Source organism: Astatotilapia calliptera, chromosome 5 (genome assembly GCF_964374335.1).
Source record: "Astatotilapia calliptera chromosome 5, fAstCal68.1, whole genome shotgun sequence".
NCBI classification, from domain to species: domain Eukaryota; kingdom Metazoa; phylum Chordata; class Actinopteri; order Cichliformes; family Cichlidae; genus Astatotilapia; species Astatotilapia calliptera.
Genome location: NC_137426.1, coordinates 29,765,293 through 29,785,461, shown reverse-complemented (window position 1 = coordinate 29,785,461; position 20,169 = coordinate 29,765,293). Strand labels below are relative to the sequence as shown.

At 41.2% G+C, this 20,169-nt stretch overlaps 2 protein-coding genes across 5 annotated transcripts in view; both read left to right on the top strand.

Moving 5' to 3' along the window:
• cdh4 (cadherin 4, type 1, R-cadherin (retinal)) overlaps positions 1 to 12,421 on the top strand; it is a 226,758-nt gene extending 214,337 nt beyond the window's left edge. For 3 of the 4 annotated variants that reach the window (XM_026168752.2, XM_080302057.1, XM_080302058.1), the window contains 4 exons: positions 983 to 1,216; positions 1,334 to 1,473; positions 9,746 to 9,910; positions 10,408 to 12,421. In XM_026168752.2, coding sequence (XP_026024537.2) covers positions 983 to 1,216; positions 1,334 to 1,473; positions 9,746 to 9,910; positions 10,408 to 10,614 — 746 coding nt within the window. In that variant the 3' untranslated portion in view covers positions 10,615 to 12,421. Of the gene's footprint in view, positions 1 to 982; positions 1,217 to 1,333; positions 1,474 to 1,596; positions 3,207 to 9,745; positions 9,911 to 10,407 lie in introns of those variants that run through there. The other variant, XR_013909314.1, reaches the window with a different exon arrangement.
• Positions 4,600 to 6,821, top strand: LOC113022866 (uncharacterized). Its single transcript, XM_080302059.1, has 5 exons — positions 4,600 to 5,542; positions 5,640 to 5,751; positions 6,067 to 6,155; positions 6,269 to 6,441; positions 6,605 to 6,821. The coding sequence occupies exons 2-5, from the start codon at positions 5,696 to 5,698 to the stop codon at positions 6,632 to 6,634; spliced, it is 348 nt and encodes a 115-aa protein (XP_080158185.1). The 5' UTR covers positions 4,600 to 5,542; positions 5,640 to 5,695; the 3' UTR covers positions 6,635 to 6,821.
• Positions 12,422 to 20,169: the final 7,748 nt, after the last annotated feature.

Genomic DNA, 20,169 nt, shown 5'->3' with positions numbered 1-20,169 from the left:
TGGACCCTTGTGAGGTTCATTTTTAAGTGCTGTGGGGAAATGACACATCATCATTCTGAATGAAACCATAAACCTCTCAGCAGAATAACTGGCAGCATTAATCGGGGGGATCGCTATCAGCTATGAGAGAAGTCCAAGTTTAACAAAATGTCTCACGAAGCTCACAGTGAGAGATGCGGGTGCCATCCGCTGTTGACGTACGATCTATTGTTTGTGACAAATGAGATCCATTCATCTCTCTGTCCCCCGAGCATCCAATCTGTCACCTAATCCACCCAGATGGATGTATCACAGCAGTTGTCTTGAGGACAAATCTGATCACATACCTGGATTCTTTCCCCGCTGAGGCTCTCGTCTTAGCTTGACTGAGTGATAAATGCTGTAGGTTATACAGCTGTACATTTCAGTTTTATGTACAGTCATGTGGAAAAGAAAGCTTTCACAGGATTTGTTGCACTCCTGTGAAAAAAACATAGATGTTTCAGTACTTTGTAGCATCGCCTTTAGCAAAAATACCTTAAAGTAATCGTTTTCTGTTTGACTTTATTAGTCTCAGTCATCAAGGAGGAACTGTGGCCCAGTGTACTTTACATCGTTGGTTCGGTTCATTGAGGTTTGGGGGAATTTATTTAGCTCTCCTAAGATTCCATATTCAGGTTGAAGGTGGACTTTGGCCCATTGCAGCAGCCTAAAATACTTTGGTATACAGAGGCATTCATGGTTGATTCAGTGGCTTCAAGGTGCCCAGGCTGCAGAACAGCACAAATCATCACCCCACCACCACCGTGCTTGAGAGTACGACAGCATTATTTTGTGCTGCACTGTGCATTATGGTCAAATATCTCCAGTCATGTAGTTTATTCAGTTTATTAAACCTAAGTTGTGCTGCCATGTTCTCCTAAGAACCCTTCCAAACAATCCACACTTGTTTATTTTTAATTATACTGTTATTACATTTGACATGCTAACTCTTGCTCTGCAGGTGACTATGCTCAGCTGCGGCTTAGGATTCCCTACCTGGAAGCAAGTGTGTACGAGATTCCCATAATTGTGTCAGACTCGGGAAACCCTCCACTGTCCAACCGCTCTGTAATCAGGGTCAAAGTGTGTCCGTGTGATGATAATGGGGACTGTAGTGCCACGGGAGCCGTGGCAGCTGCTGGCCTTGGCACTGGGGCCATCATTGCCATACTCATCTGCATCATCATACTACTCAGTGAGTACAACAAATACTGTCTGATCTTTGAGAGCTGCATGGTTTTAACAAAAATCAACGTTAATTATTGGCAAACAGTTGCTGTTCTTCGTTTTAAAATAATCTTTTTTATTGTAGGCATGGTTCTGCTGTTTGTGGTGTGGATGAAGCGCAGGGAAAAGGAGCGGCAAGCGAAGCCCCTGCTGATTGACCCTGAGGATGACGTCAGGGACAACATCCTCAAGTATGATGAAGAGGGAGGAGGAGAGGAGGACCAGGTACTGTGAAACATGAATTTTCAGCTTTTTGTTTAGTGATGGTGTTTACTGACTTAAAATCCTCTGAAATGTATTGTTATATTATCTGACTTTACACATGGGAAATTTCTTTGGTCTCTACAGTGCATTGACAAGTAACAAGTGAAACAAGCTCTAGACCTGTTCATGCATGTGCAGAAGCCCTTAGACATTACACTAAGGAGGTGCATATGTCCACTGCAGTCAGATCAGACATTAAACAGTGTTTAACCTGCCAGCTCCACAGTACAAAGACTGTGTGATGTCCAGTTGCATCTGTTTGAGAACAGCGTAGATAATTGTCCAGTGGATTCACAGCAACTGAGTGTACATCCTGTGTCCTGCCTTATTGATTAAATCATTAATAGCGTTGTCTAGCAAATGTCAGAAAACAGGGAAAGGCAGTCACAATTACAACACACAGCTGAATATTTACCACAGATTCAGAATATTCATGTTATTTCAGCATGACTGGGCAATAAAATATTCTGTGAAATCATGCATTCATGCATAAGAAAGATAAGCATTCATACTTGAGGTTAAACCCTGCAAACATTTGGCATTTTTTCCAGTAAAACATTTGCAAGAATAATTAAGTTGTGGTTTTCATGAAAATATAAGTAATAATATTTACAATCAGAAGTTTAGGGTCTCTATGTTGCTGTTCTATTTCGCCACCCAACATTCACCTCTCTTCAAAGAGAGCAAAATGAAACCTAGAAACCAAATACTTCAGCAGGGTTAGACAAATAAACGGACACAACAACAGGCAACAACAGTGATCCAAAAAAAACAAAAAGTCAAAATTAAATAGAAATTAAAAACTCATCAGAAAATACAAAACTATACTAACTCTGCACTAAGCTGTGGCGGACACCAGTGTGCCGAGCCAGAAACATGCAGGAAGAAGGAACATGCCTCCACCAATGCCCGAGGCCCCACCGAGACCCAGCAGATGCCAGATAGCCCATCCCAGTCCCACTCAGGCAGCACGGACAGCCAGGAGGAGGAGTCCACAGCTCTTCAGGAGCTGGGAGACAGCAAATAGACCAAAAGCCCAGGAATGACACCAGCCGGCACAGTGAGGGTGCCAGGGCACACACAGGAAAGCCTAACCACACAGAGCGCCTACCCAACCACCCACACCTACAACCCCTCCACTCCTCGACAGAGCAGAACACTGCCATGAAGCTCCTGGCACACAATCTTTGAGCTGACTATAATGACAAGGAAGTTAATGACACAGCAGAGCATTTTTTAAGTACTATATAGTACTTAAAAAATGCTCTGCTATCTGCAGATAGCAAGGAGACATTGAACAGATGTTGATTTTCCATCTGAACCATCAGAATCGTCAGGATTGAAATGTCAACACAAAACCAATGTTGAAACAACATTGAAATACTGATGAAACCTGACACTGACATTGAAATAACATTGATTCACTGTTGTTCTGTCATCGTTGATTGTTGATCTATTTATAGTTGACAAGGTGACAACAATCACGTTGAAAAACCATCGATTTATGGTTGAGCGGGAAATTAAAGCTGCTACCACTTGGACTATTCCGCAGCACCCCTATCACATTGGTACATCCCTCCAGGTAACCATTGTCTTGTACAGTAGAGCGGGACATTAGATTTACTCTCAGCGGAATTGACCGGAGAAGGTATCAGTTCATGCAGTGCACTGGCCTGCACCACGATTAGTATAAGGTAAGAATGAATGACTTTTGTTCTATTCGTTATTTCCACGGTTGCATTTGAATAACAGTAAAAAAACCAAAACAAACTTGTTAATGTAAAGTTTCGGATAAAATGTGGGAACCCGAAATTGTGTCTACTTTCATCTTACAATCCGGCAACAAATAAATTGCACTGCAAACAAAGTCTATCAACAAAGAAAACATTTTTGTTTCATACTTTTCTGTTATATTCCCTTACAAAGCTAGCTTTAACGCTTCGAGGGTTCCTTTGTTCTTGCTTCGCCTCGGCGCTTGACCCAGACTTTCACTCTGTAGTTGCTTTTTAGCATAGTACTACAAAAAATTGTAAATCTGTGATATATGATTGATAAACGTAAAGGTAACTGTATAAATGTGTTCAATGACTTTGTTACTTTTAATGATTGGTGAGCACCCGCTTCGATTCGCACTCAATTCAAACTTTACGCTGCACGCTCACCTAACTTGCGTTTGCACCTTTTGTCCACACGTAAACTGCGTTTAGCATGTGTGGACGAGGAAGACGGAGAAAATGCAGCGTCAAAGGTGTGCGCCTATTTTGACGCCACACTGTGCGCCAAGTTTTTGTCTCGGTGCCATGAATAGTTGGGTTGCGGTCACGTGGTTCTGATGACGTGCGGAGGCAGCGCGATTTTTGAGTGGAGGGCGGAAGTAAACATGGAGGACACTGTGGAGAGTCAGGAGAGCAGCTATTGTGCAACTTTAGACCCCGTTTCTCGGGAGAGATATAAACAGATAGTTAAAAAATATATTGGACGTGATCCGTATTCTTTGAAAATGTCCGAATACACCACAGAAGTAAAGGATTTGCCTACTATCGAGGCTGTGGATATCACCAACTACTTGGTCCTCCAGACTTCTTACTACACTAGGCAGCAAATGAAAGCTTTCAAGAGTCTGGAGGCGTACAATTTTTTTTTGTCAGCGGGTGGGTCCACAACCTTGGAACAAAACGTCTCCGTGATGGATACAGTTTGGTGTTTGCAAGGGTGAGTGTTTGTTCTTATATTGCTTTATCTTAAACACGCTAACAGTTAGCGGTAGCGGCTTTAACGTCAACAAACATGCCACATCCTTAGGACTTCGTTAGAGTGACAGTTGTTTGTTTCAAGGTAAACCATTCTCAGCGGTCTAACGAGACACCTCTGAAGACTTGGGTAATTGCAAAGGAGGATGGAGAAGTGATTGCAGCTCATTGCAATTGTATGGCAGGGTTAGTAGCCTGTTCTCCGCTGTCACTAGGCTCAAATCCGGGCTCTCAGCCGTCTGTTGCATATCCAAAATCGCCTCTGCACATCGATGCTGTTCTGCCTTAAGCTTCATTCTTTTCTCTCGTTTGAGAACTGATTCCGATCTGGGTTTTCGTTCGTAGCTGAGATTGACCGTCGGAGCCCAGTCCTCCGACTCTTCGTCATCCAAAGCACTTGGGCAGCCTATAGTCCCAATCAAGTCAATATTAGACTACTAACTTAAAAGCACTAAGTAAACGAGAATTTAACGACAACCTAATGCTAATAAGTTCGTTTGCAAACATAACATTACCTCTGACGAAGTGGTCGCTGCAGACACGGGCATTGGCAGACTCTGCTCCTCCCGACTGTAAACGTAAATTTAAAATCCATTTTTTCCTACGTTTTTCGGTTAGAATTTTCCATTTTTCTCCTCTTCGTTGGGCTATTTTTGGTACCCTAAAATACTGTTTATCAGTTTCTCTGGTCGACCTACTGGAGCATCCGTAAACACAACAGAACATAGGCATTTTGCGTACTGTCTGTCTGTGATTTTGCGCTTATCTTTTTCACTTCCGACCGCCAGTCAAATTTCGCGCTTTACGTCGACGTCACGTCTACGTCAAATGAAACCTAGCTATTCCTACAATGGCAGACTTAGACAAAATACTGTTAATTTTATTATCTTCTGTGTTTAAATGCTTACATATACGGGTTTGCTTGTAATTGTTGCCTATATACATTTTAAGCTATTATTTATTATTTAGTTCAATCAATAGATCCAAGTTTTGTAGTGACTATGAAATATATTGTAATTATCTGTTTCCTGTTTATCCTAGACAGGGCAAAAAAGGACTCCAAATTAAAAAAAAGATAAAAATGAAAGACTGGTGCATTGTGCAGTTTAGCACTGGTGGTACAGAAATAGTCCCTAGATCATGGATAAATGGGGAGAAATTGTCATGGCCTCCATATCCTCCGTGAGACACATTCAGGATCCACGACGCAGTAAAGAGGAGAGTTCATCCTGGTGCAACATGGCTCACCTATGCACCAGTCCGACTTCTAATAAGCCATGGTGGGTATCATCTGGATTGGTATTGTATAAATGTAACAATAACAAGTTTTTCGTGTCCTAATTTATGTCTGGCCATACATTGTGTTTGTACTTCCAGACACATTTCACGAAGCAGAACGCAGTCTTCAGAAATATCTAAGTGAACACTGTGATATGTCTGACCTTCAGTCCGAAGCTGAAACTCAGACCAGTCATAAAAGAAAGCACAAGTAAAACTTTTTTTATTTCACAAACATATCTTTGATTGCTAAGAATTTATGATCTTGTCTTTTATACATATCTGTGGTGCTTGCATACTGCAATATCACCACATAATATAGTCCAAAAAGTGGAAGCTTGTAAACTTTTTATAAATGCAAAGCCATGTACACTTGTGCACTTCAAAAATTCCTTGTATACTGTACCTTCTTGCACATCTCCGTTTCCTGTGTGTGTTGTTATAAATCAAACTGTAACTTTAGGAAAAAATATTCCAAAAGCACATTTGTAATTACTTATGACCATTTTCAACTTTTTTTCTTTAGACCAAATCCCCTGTACACATATAGTGACTCAGAGGATGAGCAGCCCACAAAAAAATGGTTTCCCCAGGCCCCTCGAGTGAAAATACCAGGTAATAAAATACTGTCTAGTGTCTTTGTACATATCTGTGTGTGACACAAGGAAACTTTTGATAAGTTGTCTGTATTCTTAAATACTTAAAAAAAAATTATCTTTTTCTGTCAGACCTGACGAGAGCTGTTAACGAACTCCGTGAGGAGGTCAGAGCCATCCGCAATACCGGCTGCAATGAATCGGTAGATGCTGGGGTACTGCCTCTGGATTTGCCCTTGCACAACATTGAGGAGCTAAACAATGCAGAGGCAGCTCTTCAATCACAAGAGGCAAATAAGGCAATGGTAAGTATATAAAGGTTATGTACACTTTGTAACTATAAAGTGTAATAGCTGTCAGATGTGATTTAAATACATAACAACGGCCTGTTGATTAAACACACAAGCACTTGCATACACATTTAAGACATGAGACACGCTAATTCCATCTCTTAAAATGTGTCTATAGGTGAGACGCTTTGCCTTGATTGGAGCCTGACGCAGCAGTTAGGGGCAAACTCTATGTCTGAGTTTGTCTTTGCACAAGCAGTGCAGAAATGGCTCCGATACGCCCCCGATCGTTTGGGTAGTGCAGGACGCACATCATGCAAAAAATTACAAACTTCTGTGAATCATGTAAACGTAAATAGGAAACTGTCTTTTAATAAAGCATTTAGCAAACGAAACATGCCTATTGACCTTTTTTTGTTTATTTTTTTTTCTCTGTTACATCACATGCAATGCTTTCTTATTTTAGGATATTAATATTGACATGAATACATTGTGAGACATTTGGGTTTTTTTTATAAAGGGTGTCCAATTTAAGGAATAAGTACAATTATGTGTTTAGGTGGTTGAAGTATTGATGGAAACATGCAGTAGTTTAGTATTGGTTAAAATACCTATAAAGAAAGGTAGATTTCCAGTCATGATTTAACTGTTGTTTTAATAAAAAGCAACTGCGAAAGAGGTGGAAAATCAACACCATAGCTCAACAGTGTTTCAATATCAGAATCTGACATTGTTTCAATGTCAGCAGTACCGGTATTAGAAAATATAACGTTGAATCAACGTCAGGTTTCAACATTGATTCAACATCAAAACCTGACGTTGTTTCAACGTTATAAAAGGGTGCAAGAGTGACGTTAGGTCAATGTCACACTTCAACGTTGATTCAATGACACAGCCTGATATTGACTCAACATTGTTTCAATGTTTCCTTGCTATCTATATGCACCTCTGCATTCGATGTCATTGCCCTGTAACTCACATGGTCACTGTCTCTTTGCTGTGGTTCCTAAACACTTCCACTTTGCAATAACACTATTTACAGTTAATGATGAAATATCTGAGAGGGAAGAAGTTTTACAAATCGACTTGTTGTACTACGGCTCAAAATCTCATATCCCAATGTAAGAATTCTATCGTCCTGATAACGATATAAATCACAAAATGTAACATTTTCTGTAAATTCTGTGAATCTCGGGCAGCTCGACTGCACGTCATGTAGCTGGAGTCGAGTGTTTTAACCGATGCATGAAACGATACATTTTTAGACATAAATTGTAACGGCCGCCGTTTTCTTTGTGAGTATTTATTACACGGCGTGCTGCGGGGAAAAGCCTGTTCTAATGTTTGAGTCTAAAGTTTATTTTTTAGCACCTGGCGGCTCTTTTCTACTTCTCATCCGTAAATAATCTGCTCTTTCACGTGATTCAGTTTATTTTGAAAGGTCTCAACAGGATCTTGAGCTTTATTGTGAAAGGTTTATGTGGAACATAAACAAGCGGACACGCGAAGGTGTTACCGTCGCTGTTGCTAACGACAACGCATAAAAACAGGCGCTTGTCCGTCTGTAGTGTGGTTATATTACATATAAGAGAAAGAGAGAACTTTAAGAAATTAATACAGCCACTACAGTGACCATCAAAACGATGAAAAAATATTGCCGTAAACAGTTTATTTTGCAACACCTCGAAACAAACGATAGCGTAAAATGAAACGATAGATATATATCCGATATATATCATTATATCAAACAGCCCTATGTTGTACCGTACTCGAGTTCATTGAGATCTTTAGCACATGATGTAACCTTATTAGTAATTCAGCCTCTGACAGCATCAAGTAGATTGCAACATGCAAAAGCCACTGACTAATATGTGCTGAGGAAAAATAAAAATATTGTTGATGCGCTTTTTTTTTTTAGCACAACTTTAGCATTTCCTGACAAAAACTGAAAGCAAGACTTCTTTGCTTTTTTAAGGTCTTCAAGTGGGTCATTCTTTGATCTAAAAGAAAAATCAATAAAGTCAGAGGCCGCAGAAGATTAGCTAGCACAACAGTAAAATTAGAGGATAAGAGGATAAACTTTATGGAGAATAAATACACTTTTCCAAATGTGAGTCACGCTTTCAGTCTGTCCTTCCACTTATGACACTCTTTTCTTTTTGCCCATAAACACCTACTCCACACCATTATCTCAGATCAGATTTTCATTTTTTAATTAAAAAAATCTTTCGACAATGAAGCCTTTGATTAATTCATAAATATATTATGAAGTATGCCTTTTTTAACATGCTTTTTTACTAAGCTCAGCTATCTTGTCCCACACCTGTGTGAGACTTCTGAAGGCAACACAGGGAGCTTATCAGCCAGTCATATTCATATTTATAGCTCTGAATTACTTATTTCTTAACAAAAAACTTGAAAATGTCAGAGCTGTAAACGTATTTGTAATAATCACAGGACATTCATCGGCTGTGCGTCATTTAGTTTTCCAGTTCATCATCAATGAAATGAGCATAAACTGGAACTACAAGTTTACAGTGTGCTCAGATTACTAAGCACATGAATTCAGCAAAGGGAGTTATTGTGTTTCTCATAAAGCCAAAGGAACAGATATTACCTACATTATCAACTACATGATGAGGGAGCGGACGACACACTGGGGAACACGCTTTAACAAAGAAATGTGATAGTAGCACATAAAGCAGTATACAGTATATCGCCATGAATAGCTCTAGGGGGCTACATCTATGAATAGTTGCTAGCGTTAATGCTACTTGTTCCATTTAAGCAGATTTTGGACAGAATCTGTGTGTGCTGTTCTGCTGTTCTCGTTGACAATGGAAGTTCACAGCTGGATCCAAAAAAAGAAACGGAAACAGCTCCGGGGAAAATGCTCACATTCAAAAGTCACTCTCTGATGGGCGTCTGACGCCATACCGCATCATTTCTGATCAGTGTGAAGCATGTACTGGCTCTTAAAACAGTACAGTATGACATTCAATATGCAGTAAAAGTACAGAATTACTTTGGAGTCTGGATTTGCACAGCTTGAGTCTGCCGAGCTGCAGGTTTAGAAAAGAGCTTAAACATTAGAAAGCCCAGTAGCACAGTTTCACAGCGGATCAGCTCTCACTGATGTAAAATGAGTGTACATCAAAGTCTTGGCAAAGAGACCTGCCCAACAACTACATTCCAAGTTGTACAATGAGCCTGTTCCCAATAAAAAATGTGCAGTATTACATGAGCTTGCAGTTAGAAAGCAGGTTATTATGATGATTATTCTAATCCTCACCCGTTTTCCCCCGTGGATTTTATGCAGGACTACGACTTGAGCCAGCTGCAGCAGCCGGAGTCTCTGGACCACATCATCAACAAGCCGACAGGGGTGCGCAGGGTGGATGAGAGGCCTGTGATTGCTGAGTCGCAGTACCCTGTCAGACCCAGTTTGCCCCACCCTGGAGACATAGGCGACTTCATAAATGATGTATGTCCAAGTTTAAAAACCTTTTTTCTGAAGCTCTGGTGTCGTGTTCTCATAGCCGCCTGTGTTTATTTTGGAATTAACAATGCCTCGTTGATGTGTTATAAAAGGGTTTACACATCAGTGGTTTTGAAGTTTGAAACAATCTTTTTAATGGCCAACAATAGTTCATTACATATTATTGGTTTACATGTGTACTTGATTGTACTGGCATCGTCAGGGGCACCGCCAAACGTGCTTGCTCTCAGTGTATAGCATTCAGGCTGTGATGCAACATTAAAGTGTTCATGGGCGAATGAGCCAGATGAGATTTTATTTTTCATTTTATTGCACCTTTTACGGTCTAGCACACTTAACCTGTTGCTATGTGAAAAACGAGCTCCTCCATTATATTTCTGATGAGCAGCAGTTATTGGCCTAAGCCCAGTTTTACTAATTGAGCAGATAAAGAGGAGGTGCTCAGAGTGGGAGTTCAGCCTTTCTTGTCTTTGTGCCTCCAGGGTCTGAGGGCAGCAGACAACGACCCCACCGCTCCTCCCTACGACTCCCTGCTGGTGTTTGACTACGAGGGCAGTGGTTCCACCGCTGGTTCTGTCAGCTCGCTCAACTCCACCAGCTCAGGGGACCAGGACTACGACTACCTCAACGACTGGGGCCCCCGCTTTAAGAAGCTAGCTGACCTCTACGGAGGAGGGGACGATGACTGAGAGCGGCGCCGCGGGGCTGGGTGGGGTTGCAGATGGGAGAGGCGGGACCGGCTGGATGGACGTTGCTGTAAAAGCAGCAAGGAGTGGCCAACTACACGACGCAGGCTCCGTGTGAGGAATGGACCCATACATGGGCTGCATCCGTTTGCTCACAGCAACCAGGCCCGCAAACATGAATTCCGCTGCAACGCAACTGTATTCTGGCTTTATATATAAAAACTTTTTTTTTGTTGTGGCAAATTTGTAGTGTGATGTTTCGTTTTTCATTTTAATTTTCTTTTGTTTATCTCTCACTGCGCTGGATCCGGATGTCCCAAGGCGGTCATGAGAGACAGGAGCAGTGAATTTGTGCTTGGATTCATTGTTAAAAAGAAACAATGTCTCTCGCTTTAGTTTCACGCTGAAGAGTATGTTTTTGGGGAAGACGCTCTCTGACTCTCTCTTTAACTCTGTCAACTTGAATTTCCTTAGAACAGAAGCACTGTCATTTTATAAAGTGCCTTTTGTGGTGTGTTTTTTGTATCAGACTCCTGCTATCTCAGGATCGGTTGCCGTTCGTGCAGTACAGTGGAGACACTTCCCCCATTTCCCGTCGACCACCCCCCAACCCCACCCCAAACCTGCGCTCCTCAAACCGGCCCTGCCTGTCAATCTCCTCTCCTTTTTCACAGTGGTGCACATGAAACAACCCCAGCCGCCAGTCCCAGGAGGGAAGGACACAGCCAGGGCATACCATCGGATATCGTAACCCAACAAATTATGGCCTGAAGGAACCCACTAAGAGTCGCTAGAGGGAAGAGCACCCTCTTTTCCAAAGGTCTCCGCTGAAGTCCAACTTTCACATTGTCAACACAACTGCAGCGCCCGACGCTGACTTTGTGTGAGACCATTTTTATACATGTGGGGCGGGGGTTCTAATTTAGTGGAGAATGCCTGCCTTTCCTCTGTGGACACACAAGTTTCAGAGCCTATATGTTGAGACACTTGCCTGCCCTGTATGGTTTTGTGTTGCTTTCTCCACAGTGTAAAGCTTACGTAGGCATGATCTGATTAATCAGTGTAAGAACAAGAAACTTGAAATGACTTGGAACAAAGGTGTCTGAGGAAGATTGTTGGTTTGTTTTGGAGGGGGGGGGGGGGGGGGGTTGTTTGTTTGTTTGTTCTTTTTGGGGGGGGGGGGGGGGTCGCCTTGAACATTCCCGTTTTTTATAGCCCAACAAATGTATTAAAAGGTGCATGATTTTTTTTTTTCTCCAAATGTTTTACTCCAAGCACTTGTTACTCTGTGGTGAGAATGTGAAAATAGTCTGCAGAAGCTATATGAATATACTCTGTAAAAAGACACTGAGAAAATAAAAATACTGTAAGATACATATTTTTGAAGTATTGACATAAAAGTTGCTGCTCTCTCTCTCTCTGTGGCTCTACGGTGAGCTTAAGGGATTTTTTGGCCCATTCGTTTTTAATATGTGGGTATTTATGTTTTATTTTTTTTGTCTTCTGTTGAAGCATATAATTGTTTTTTTTAAGATGCCTGCTTATACTTTTTTTTTATTCCATAAAATACTTTGATCTATACTTTTTTTCTTTTTCTTTCTAGTGTATGAAGACATGCTCTTTCCATTTCAGTCTGTATTGTCTGTGACAGACGTGTTCCTTTTGTTGGCTTCTGGCCTTGGGACACTGGAACGTTCATTAGCCACGTCTGCTGATAGTTGTTCAATTAATCAGTGTGCTGCAATTCTTTTATTCATTCATCTAGATACTGAATGTGCGCTTCAGAAAATAAACAACACATGTTTTGAAAGCGTGCCATCATTTTTTTTGGAGGTAAATAAGGCATCTTATTTAGGACGGGTGTCAACAGTGGGAATAAAAAAACTCCCTTTTACCAGGAAGTATCTCTGGCTGAACCAGGCTCAGAGAGGGGCAGCCATCTGTCGTTACCAGGATATTTAAATTTCAGTGGCAGCCAATCAGAAGAAAGTTGTGCATTCCCTTAGAGAAGAGGAACTAAAATGGTTTTAGACCGACCCTGTGGTGAGCGGCTGCACCACTCTCACCTACTTTATTAGACTCCAAGAATAAAGACATGCAGCTGTAAATGAGCATGATAGTTCTCCTTTCAAGTCAGTATTGGTACGACTTTATTTCTAAAGTGCTCTGTAAATATTGGATTTTTAGATTTCTGCCATAAGACCCTATGACAGTACCAAAAACAGCACTGTGGCAGAAAGCAATGCACCAGTGCACCCATGCCTACTGACCGCTGATGTTGATGTTGCGCTGAAAGCAGCACACATTGGTTTTTCATCAGGATTGTCTTTTTTTACTATGATTTAAAATATGAAAGGACTCTTCTAGCTTTACGTTCACTGCTTTTCCACCTTGATTTGCATTTGAATCGACTGGTTTGTATCTGCACTCGGAATTGTTACACCTACTTAATTTTTCACTGTGGAATAATGTATTTTTAAGTGTTAGCGTCATGAAACCAGCCTCCCCGGGGGATTATGCAGTTAATCTTTGACCTTATTGTTTGGATATGGCTTCATTTTCTAATAAAAAAAGAAAAGAAACATACCCACTATACATGTTATTGCATCATAGAGGAAGGATTGTTAGAGCAGTGTGTGGGGTCAGGAAGTATATTTGTGTCCATTCCTGTGATTTCAATTAGTCAGCTGAAGCGCCAAAAAGCCCACTGGGGACTTAAAGGGATTTAATCCTCTCTGGCTGTGTGTCTATCAATTAGCCACACCATTAATCCCCACGGCGTAATCTCATTAGATAGAGCGCCTTTAATGAGACACCCAGAGAGAACTCAGAGAGCCAGGCAAAAAGAGAGAGCGAGAAAAATGAGGTGGTGGCAAGATGCAGGTAGGCCGTGTTGAGAGGTGATTAGTAGGATGGAGGAGAAGGTCAGCAGAGGAAGTGAGATTCAAGTAAGAACAATGCATAACATTAAGAAAATTGTTAGGGAAAAAAAGATTAAATATGATGGTGTTAAAAAGAGTGATGCTTCATGGCCCGCTGTGGCCAGAAATTAGAGGGCTGGGCAATGAGGAGGTGAAGAAGACAGGTAGAGGTAAGCAGAGCTGATGGAACACGCTGAACTAGTTAATGAGAGGTGCTTTGATTCCCTGAGTATCCCAGTAATGAGAACATAAAACTAAGTTAACCTTTTTCTGTAGTACAATAATGAAATCCTCTATGAACCCAGCAGGGTTGTGGACCTGTGTGCATAAGAGAGCCATCAACAGTGGGCTCTGCTGCCCTGACATAATAATCAAATTGTTAAACAGTCCTGTTGGTCCTAGCCGGGTGGCAGAAAGGATGATTAACTTCAGGGGAGAGATCTTTGATGGGCTTAGAAGAAGTTCACTAGGTTTGCTTGTGGCCAAAGTGCAGCGTGAAAGAAGAAAGCAAACTCCCGTTTATCACCCCCACCCCCTTGATAAATGGCATATATAGACAGAGCTTTGCTGCTGGCTTGCTGCCGGTGCCTTGTGTGTTGTAAATAAAGTTCTCTTCTTCAAACATGTCCAAGCCTGGCTCTTTTCATTTCCTCTCCATACAGCTAGTGAGTCTCTTGGGCAGGTGCTGAGAACAGTCCAATCTTAAAAACATGACCGGATGTTGGTTCTGTTGCCGGCTGCGTGATCAACTGTTCACAGTTAAGTGTTAATGTTGTTATTCAGCACAAGTACCACGCAGGACGGGCAGGCTCTGTTGGCTGAGCTTCTGCTGACACCACTCTGAGCCTGCTGCTATTTCAGGACTCTGTCTAAAATGAGATCAAAGCAGCAGAATAAATTTGATGTTTCTGCTTAAGTGGGGGAGAAAATACCTACAACCAGTCACGTAGGATACGGATGACTGATCCAGTGTAGACGCTGTACAATTACCAAGACATGGTTCCCTCAGCAATCAGGCTTCAAACAGTGCACTTTGAAACAGCATTTGAAAACAGTATTTCTCAGCATGTCTTATAAATAAAAGAAACATTTTAATCTTAAAATATATCTTAGAGTGCTACAGAGTAACTATGTGCACTGACTCCCTTTATAAGCCCACATTTTAGAGGTATATACCGCGCTTCATTACATTTATACGACAACTAGTTACTCATTAGCATTTTACTTCTTATCCATGGGCTATTTAAGCAGAATGAACTAAGAGGGTGCGTTGTGATGAATTATGATAACCCTCAAAACTCATAAATGCTAATTTGAAAGACTGTGGTACAATAATCTTCACAGCAGGCACTGCAATTTATCCAAATATTAAAAGTACCTCTGAGAAATAAAGGCTATGTTGTATACAAGTAGTCCGGACCCTGGGGGGACAAACAGGTGCTTGAAAGATGAATCTTGCTAACACTGGTGTTCACCGTGAAGCTGGCCGCTTTGGATTTGAATGAAATGTCAAATGTGACAAATAGTATTTGTATTGTGAGTCATTTTGAAAGATATTCATGTACCCAAAAGATTAACTGTAATCAGACTGGTGATCCTTTTAATGTAGTATCATTCATTATGACAAATACTATAAAATGATTATTCTATTCTATTATTTTGTACAGAAATCACAATTTATAAAGTAGCTAGTAATGAATATAGTAAACTGGAAGTACAATACCTCCCTTTTAGATGTATTAAGAGCTCTGAATACATCTAAAAGTACATCCAGTTTAATATATTTATTAGTAGGTACTTTGTAAAGTGGGATTTATGTACACAAAATATACATTCAATGGCCACTTCATTAGTTACACCTTACTAAAACAGGGCTGGACCCCTTTTGCTTTCAAACGTGTGGCCTTCTGCTACAGCAGCCCCATCAGCTTCGAGTGCTGGTGTGGTGCTTTTCAGAGATGCTCTTGATTGTCACTTAAATCCCCTTTCTTCCCCATTCTGATGCTGGGTTTGACCTCCATCAGGTCACCATGGCCATATCAACATGTGCAAATGCACTGAGCTGCCATGTGATTGGCTCATTTTCATTAGCAAACATGTAGCTGATGAAGTAGCCACTGTTCTTGAATTAAGTCAGTTATTCAATTAGTCAACTGACAGTGGATTTGTTATTATTTTTGATAAGTGTTTGGAACACTTGAGACTCATGAATCTCAGAATTTGATTTTACAAGCTAAGCAGTCATTTAATCCACAGTGAAACTAACCATTAGTTGCACTTGGTTACCAAATAGTTCCAAATGAGCTCCTCCTCAAACAGCAACAGCATTAACAATAATTAAACAACAATAAAAGAGTCACAGGACACTTTGTTCTGCATTCAGCACTTTTGCTTTTAATTCATGTATATTTTCGTCGAAGGACTTTGCTGATGATAGAGCTAATTAATTAATTAAGTAAAGGGTGTGAATAGTTTCTCCACCACAGGTTTCTGAGTGCTAACATGCCGGCCTAGCATTACAGAACCAGTCATGGACGCAGACTTCCGGTTGTGTTGGGCTCGTACTTGGGGATTGTTTTTTAACTCTCTCAAGGCAGGCGTTGCAGATTTGCAACAGTTAAAAGCTAACAACCTGATTAACCCACATACATGTTTTATGAGTTTATGAGTTATGAAGTACCACTGCAGGTATTCTTTTGAGCATTAGCAACAAAAACTCAATTTGAGCCTGAGAGGGTTAACAAAATGACCTCACAGCAACAAAAAGGTTCAGTTGCTGTGATTCCAGTGCCGAAAGAAGACATACTTGGGATCCTTGGATAAACTTTGCAGCAACACACTTGTACTGCAGTAAGATTCTCGGATGTACTTAAATATTTACACACAAAGCTCTGCTTAGTTGTCACAGTGAGTAGGCTCCTAATCAGCAGGAAAAACAAAACATCCGATGAATGACTTCTGTGGCTCTGAAGGGAGTTACAAAGTTAACGTGGTTTGGGCTTGAGACTTAAATTATTTAACAGAAAGTCTGTATTACACCTAACTAGGTGTTGCTTGATGGAAGGAATATAACATGTGTTGTGGAAGTTTTCCATTTAAATAAAGCCTGCAGACGAGCGGTAGCTAACATTCTTTAATCAAAAAACAAAGAACTGAAAACTAAGCTTGTGGATAGCCTGCATGACCGCGGGGTAGACGGGCAGCAGAGTCTCACTGAGCCTAGCATGGCTCTCAGTTAAATACCTTCTCCAGGAACAAAAGGCAGTACACAGCTGTTTCACACCTTAAGGTTCACACTCCCTTGCTACCTCCCAGAGTCCTCAAAGAGACAAAAGTTTCTTCCTGTGGAGTGGTCTGCTTCCCCCAACTTCCTTACTAGACCCCCACCATTTGTCTTAATGTATGAGTGTGAGACTTGTTAAAATCCAGTGGCACCAAGGCATTATACAATAAAATAATGTGATTAATACATAAGTAAAAGAAATTCCTATACACATGACTTAGGACTGAAATGCATTTTGAGAATCCAAGGTGTTTGGAGCTGAATAAAAACATTTTCTAACATTTTTTAATAGCTGAAATTACTGTCCGAACACATTCCCAATGATAAGCACGAACAGTATGATATAATATAATCTCTTGAATGAATCATGGGATACGGTTTGTTGCTAACAGCTGTACAAGAACATACAAGAACGTGCTGCTACTGATGCTCAGCAGCTCTGCACAGGCCAGCGTCTCTGTGTGATTACATGCTAGAGTGCAGTGGGAAATCCGAGCTGCATCCTCAAGCCGAACAGCTGTTCCAATCAAGTGGATGTAATTCTTCACCTCAGCCACAGGTTAAGTGCCTTCCCCAGGACTCTGGCTACATCTCTAAATGGTACGGGACGATTCCTTTGCAGCCAAGTCAGTCTCTGGTGTCCTTCAGGGTACAATCAAGCTTACATTCCCATCTGCCCCTCCATTTCCCCCTGTCAGCATCACTTGAGGAACACCAGAGCTTACTATGAATAATGCATGTATAGCACCATCATTAGTGTGAATAAATAATTGATCACAATACATGTGGAACATAGTTTATCTTGTAGATACAACAATAACATTAATTTTACTACCACTTCAGGTCTTATGTGTAGACTACTTACACTATGTATAGGGCATCATTTGTGCATGTTTCATGGTGAAGTCTACCCAAAGAAAAAACCTCTGTACAATTCAGTCATGCCTCTGAATCTTTAACAGGGCTTAAAGGTGAGTGCTTGTGCCTATAATTGACTGGTGGTCATTTATATATATTTTAATATTTGATTTCTGTTTTATATTTGCAGAGCCTCCGATTAATGTGCACTAATCCACTGCTTCCCATCATGATTTACAATTTAATATCTCAAAATTGTTTGTTTGTTTGTTTGTTTGTTTGTTTGTTTGTTTGTTTGTTTGTTTGTTTGTTTGTTTGTTTGGGGGTTTTTTTTGGGGGGGGGGGGTGCCATTAAGATATTAATCCGCAAAGTTGAATATACAGCCAAACTAATGATAGTCACATCAGCCTCTTATTACTTTATATCTAGTGCAAATAAGTAGGTGTCAGCAGCAGGTGGTTCAGGCCTATCCAGCAGCTGCTCCATCAGAGGGGCATCAGGGAGGTTGGAGGCTGGGTCAGTATCTCAGTTGGAGATGTTCCCTGAGCATCTCCAAAACAAAGGATCAGTGTATACAGCAAAGCACTGTAAACTGTCCTGCAAACAGTCTGGCAAGGCACATAAGTGCGTCTTTAGATGCAAGTCACCAACGTATGTACACCCCTTGGTGACTATTCCTCTTCAAATTAGAGATGACTTTGTAAACAGAGAGGCTCTTCCTCTGTGGGCTGACAGTGCCTGCTGCCTGGCCTGATCCAGCTCCATTAAAGAGGCCAACAGGCTATTAACCCCTGCGTCAATACCGCACAGGTTCAGCCTCGCCTACAAACCCATTTCAGCAGCGCTCATAAACACTGGCCTTATTATAGTATCTCCGGGCCAAAGCAGGCTGCCCTGCATGACCCCCATAACAAAAGAGTCTTAAAGTCAGCATTAGCTTGGGTGGGCCAAGGGCACAAACACACATGAACTGGTGATGTGAGGAAATGTAAACTAATGAACTGTTGCTGCATGTTACATTGGAAAGTTTCTTTCCTCAAGGGAGGGCAAAAAAAAAAAAATCTCTTTCATTTGAGAATAAAAGTAGTTATGGGCTAGTGGGTTTGTGCATCCTAATGGATGATAAAGTGCGGCGACTGAATCACACTGTGCCACATCAGTTCATTCAAATCACATTTTTATGTCCCTCCTGGGAGGGAGTTTTATTCATAAGCTCAAAGCTTAATCAACATTATGCAAGGAGGCGTTGAAAAGGAAAAAATTGATTAACTGACTTTTACTATTGCATTTGTCTCACAGCATGAATACAGTCGGATTATGAATGGGACTTTGAATTCATTTGGCTGCAAAGTAACGTCAAAGTTAGAAATTTCACATCCCTCTTATTCATGTGGCTATAGGGGTCTTACCTTAATAAAGAATTTCATAGGCTTCAAATTCTTGTAAGTAATGGGGGCTAGGGGACCTTTTATCAGCCTCTAACCATCATTAAAACTGAGCCCCTCTACAAGCGTAAACAAGCGCAGACTTTTTAGACAGGAGGCTTATCATAAAAGTGCAAGAGGAACACCCTGCTGAGAGGCACTATGAGATCAGTCAAATCCCATCTTGGAATCTGACAAAACTACCCACAGCTACATAACAGTGAAGCATTCAAGAGCATGCGTGCACGCGCGCAAAACTTGTTTTCAATTTATTATGTAATCTCACCCTGGGGTGAAAGAAGGATGACAAGAGTCGGTGTAAGAAATTAATAACAGCCCTCTTTAATAAATGTCATGGAAGGAAACAGTGATGTCACTTCTCTGCTCTTCCCTCAGGCAGGCTCAGGGTGTTTACCCAACACCCTCAGGTGCAGCGACTGAGACGTCGCTAGGCAACCGCGCCATCACTGTTGTTGCTCTGCCTCTGGCACTCAAGTGGGAGCTTATGTGGACTTAACTCTGAAAGAGCAGCAGTGTTGAGGAGTGGAAGGGGGATTACATGGAAAAATATTGGATTGGGCTGAGGCACAAGGGGCAAGGCCTTACCTGAATCACCACCGCCACCAGACAGAGGGACTGTCACGCCACACTGGTTCTGTACTCGTGGCCAAAAGCTTGCTTTTTTTTTTTCTTCACGTCTGTGCTTTCTCGCAGCAGCGCCATGCTTTTATATTATTAACAGCAGACTGCATCTCCTTCTGATGCCAAATGTTATGCAAAACACCAAGTGAACGGCAGTCTTAACTGGAGGTCTGTATTGCGGGTGTAAACATATGAACACATGAACTCTAAACTCACCCAAATGTAACCAGGATTTTAAGTATTAAGAGGAACACAGCCTAGCAATGAGAAGAAATGAGCTATTGCCATCTAGTGGCTTCCAGATCAACTTTCATTAGAAAAAAAAAGAAACTATGGTTCATAACCACTGATGGATCCAAATATTATTGTTCCCGTTTGGTCGGCACAGATACGAAAGCTGCTCCTAATCAATGTAACATCAGGCTACTG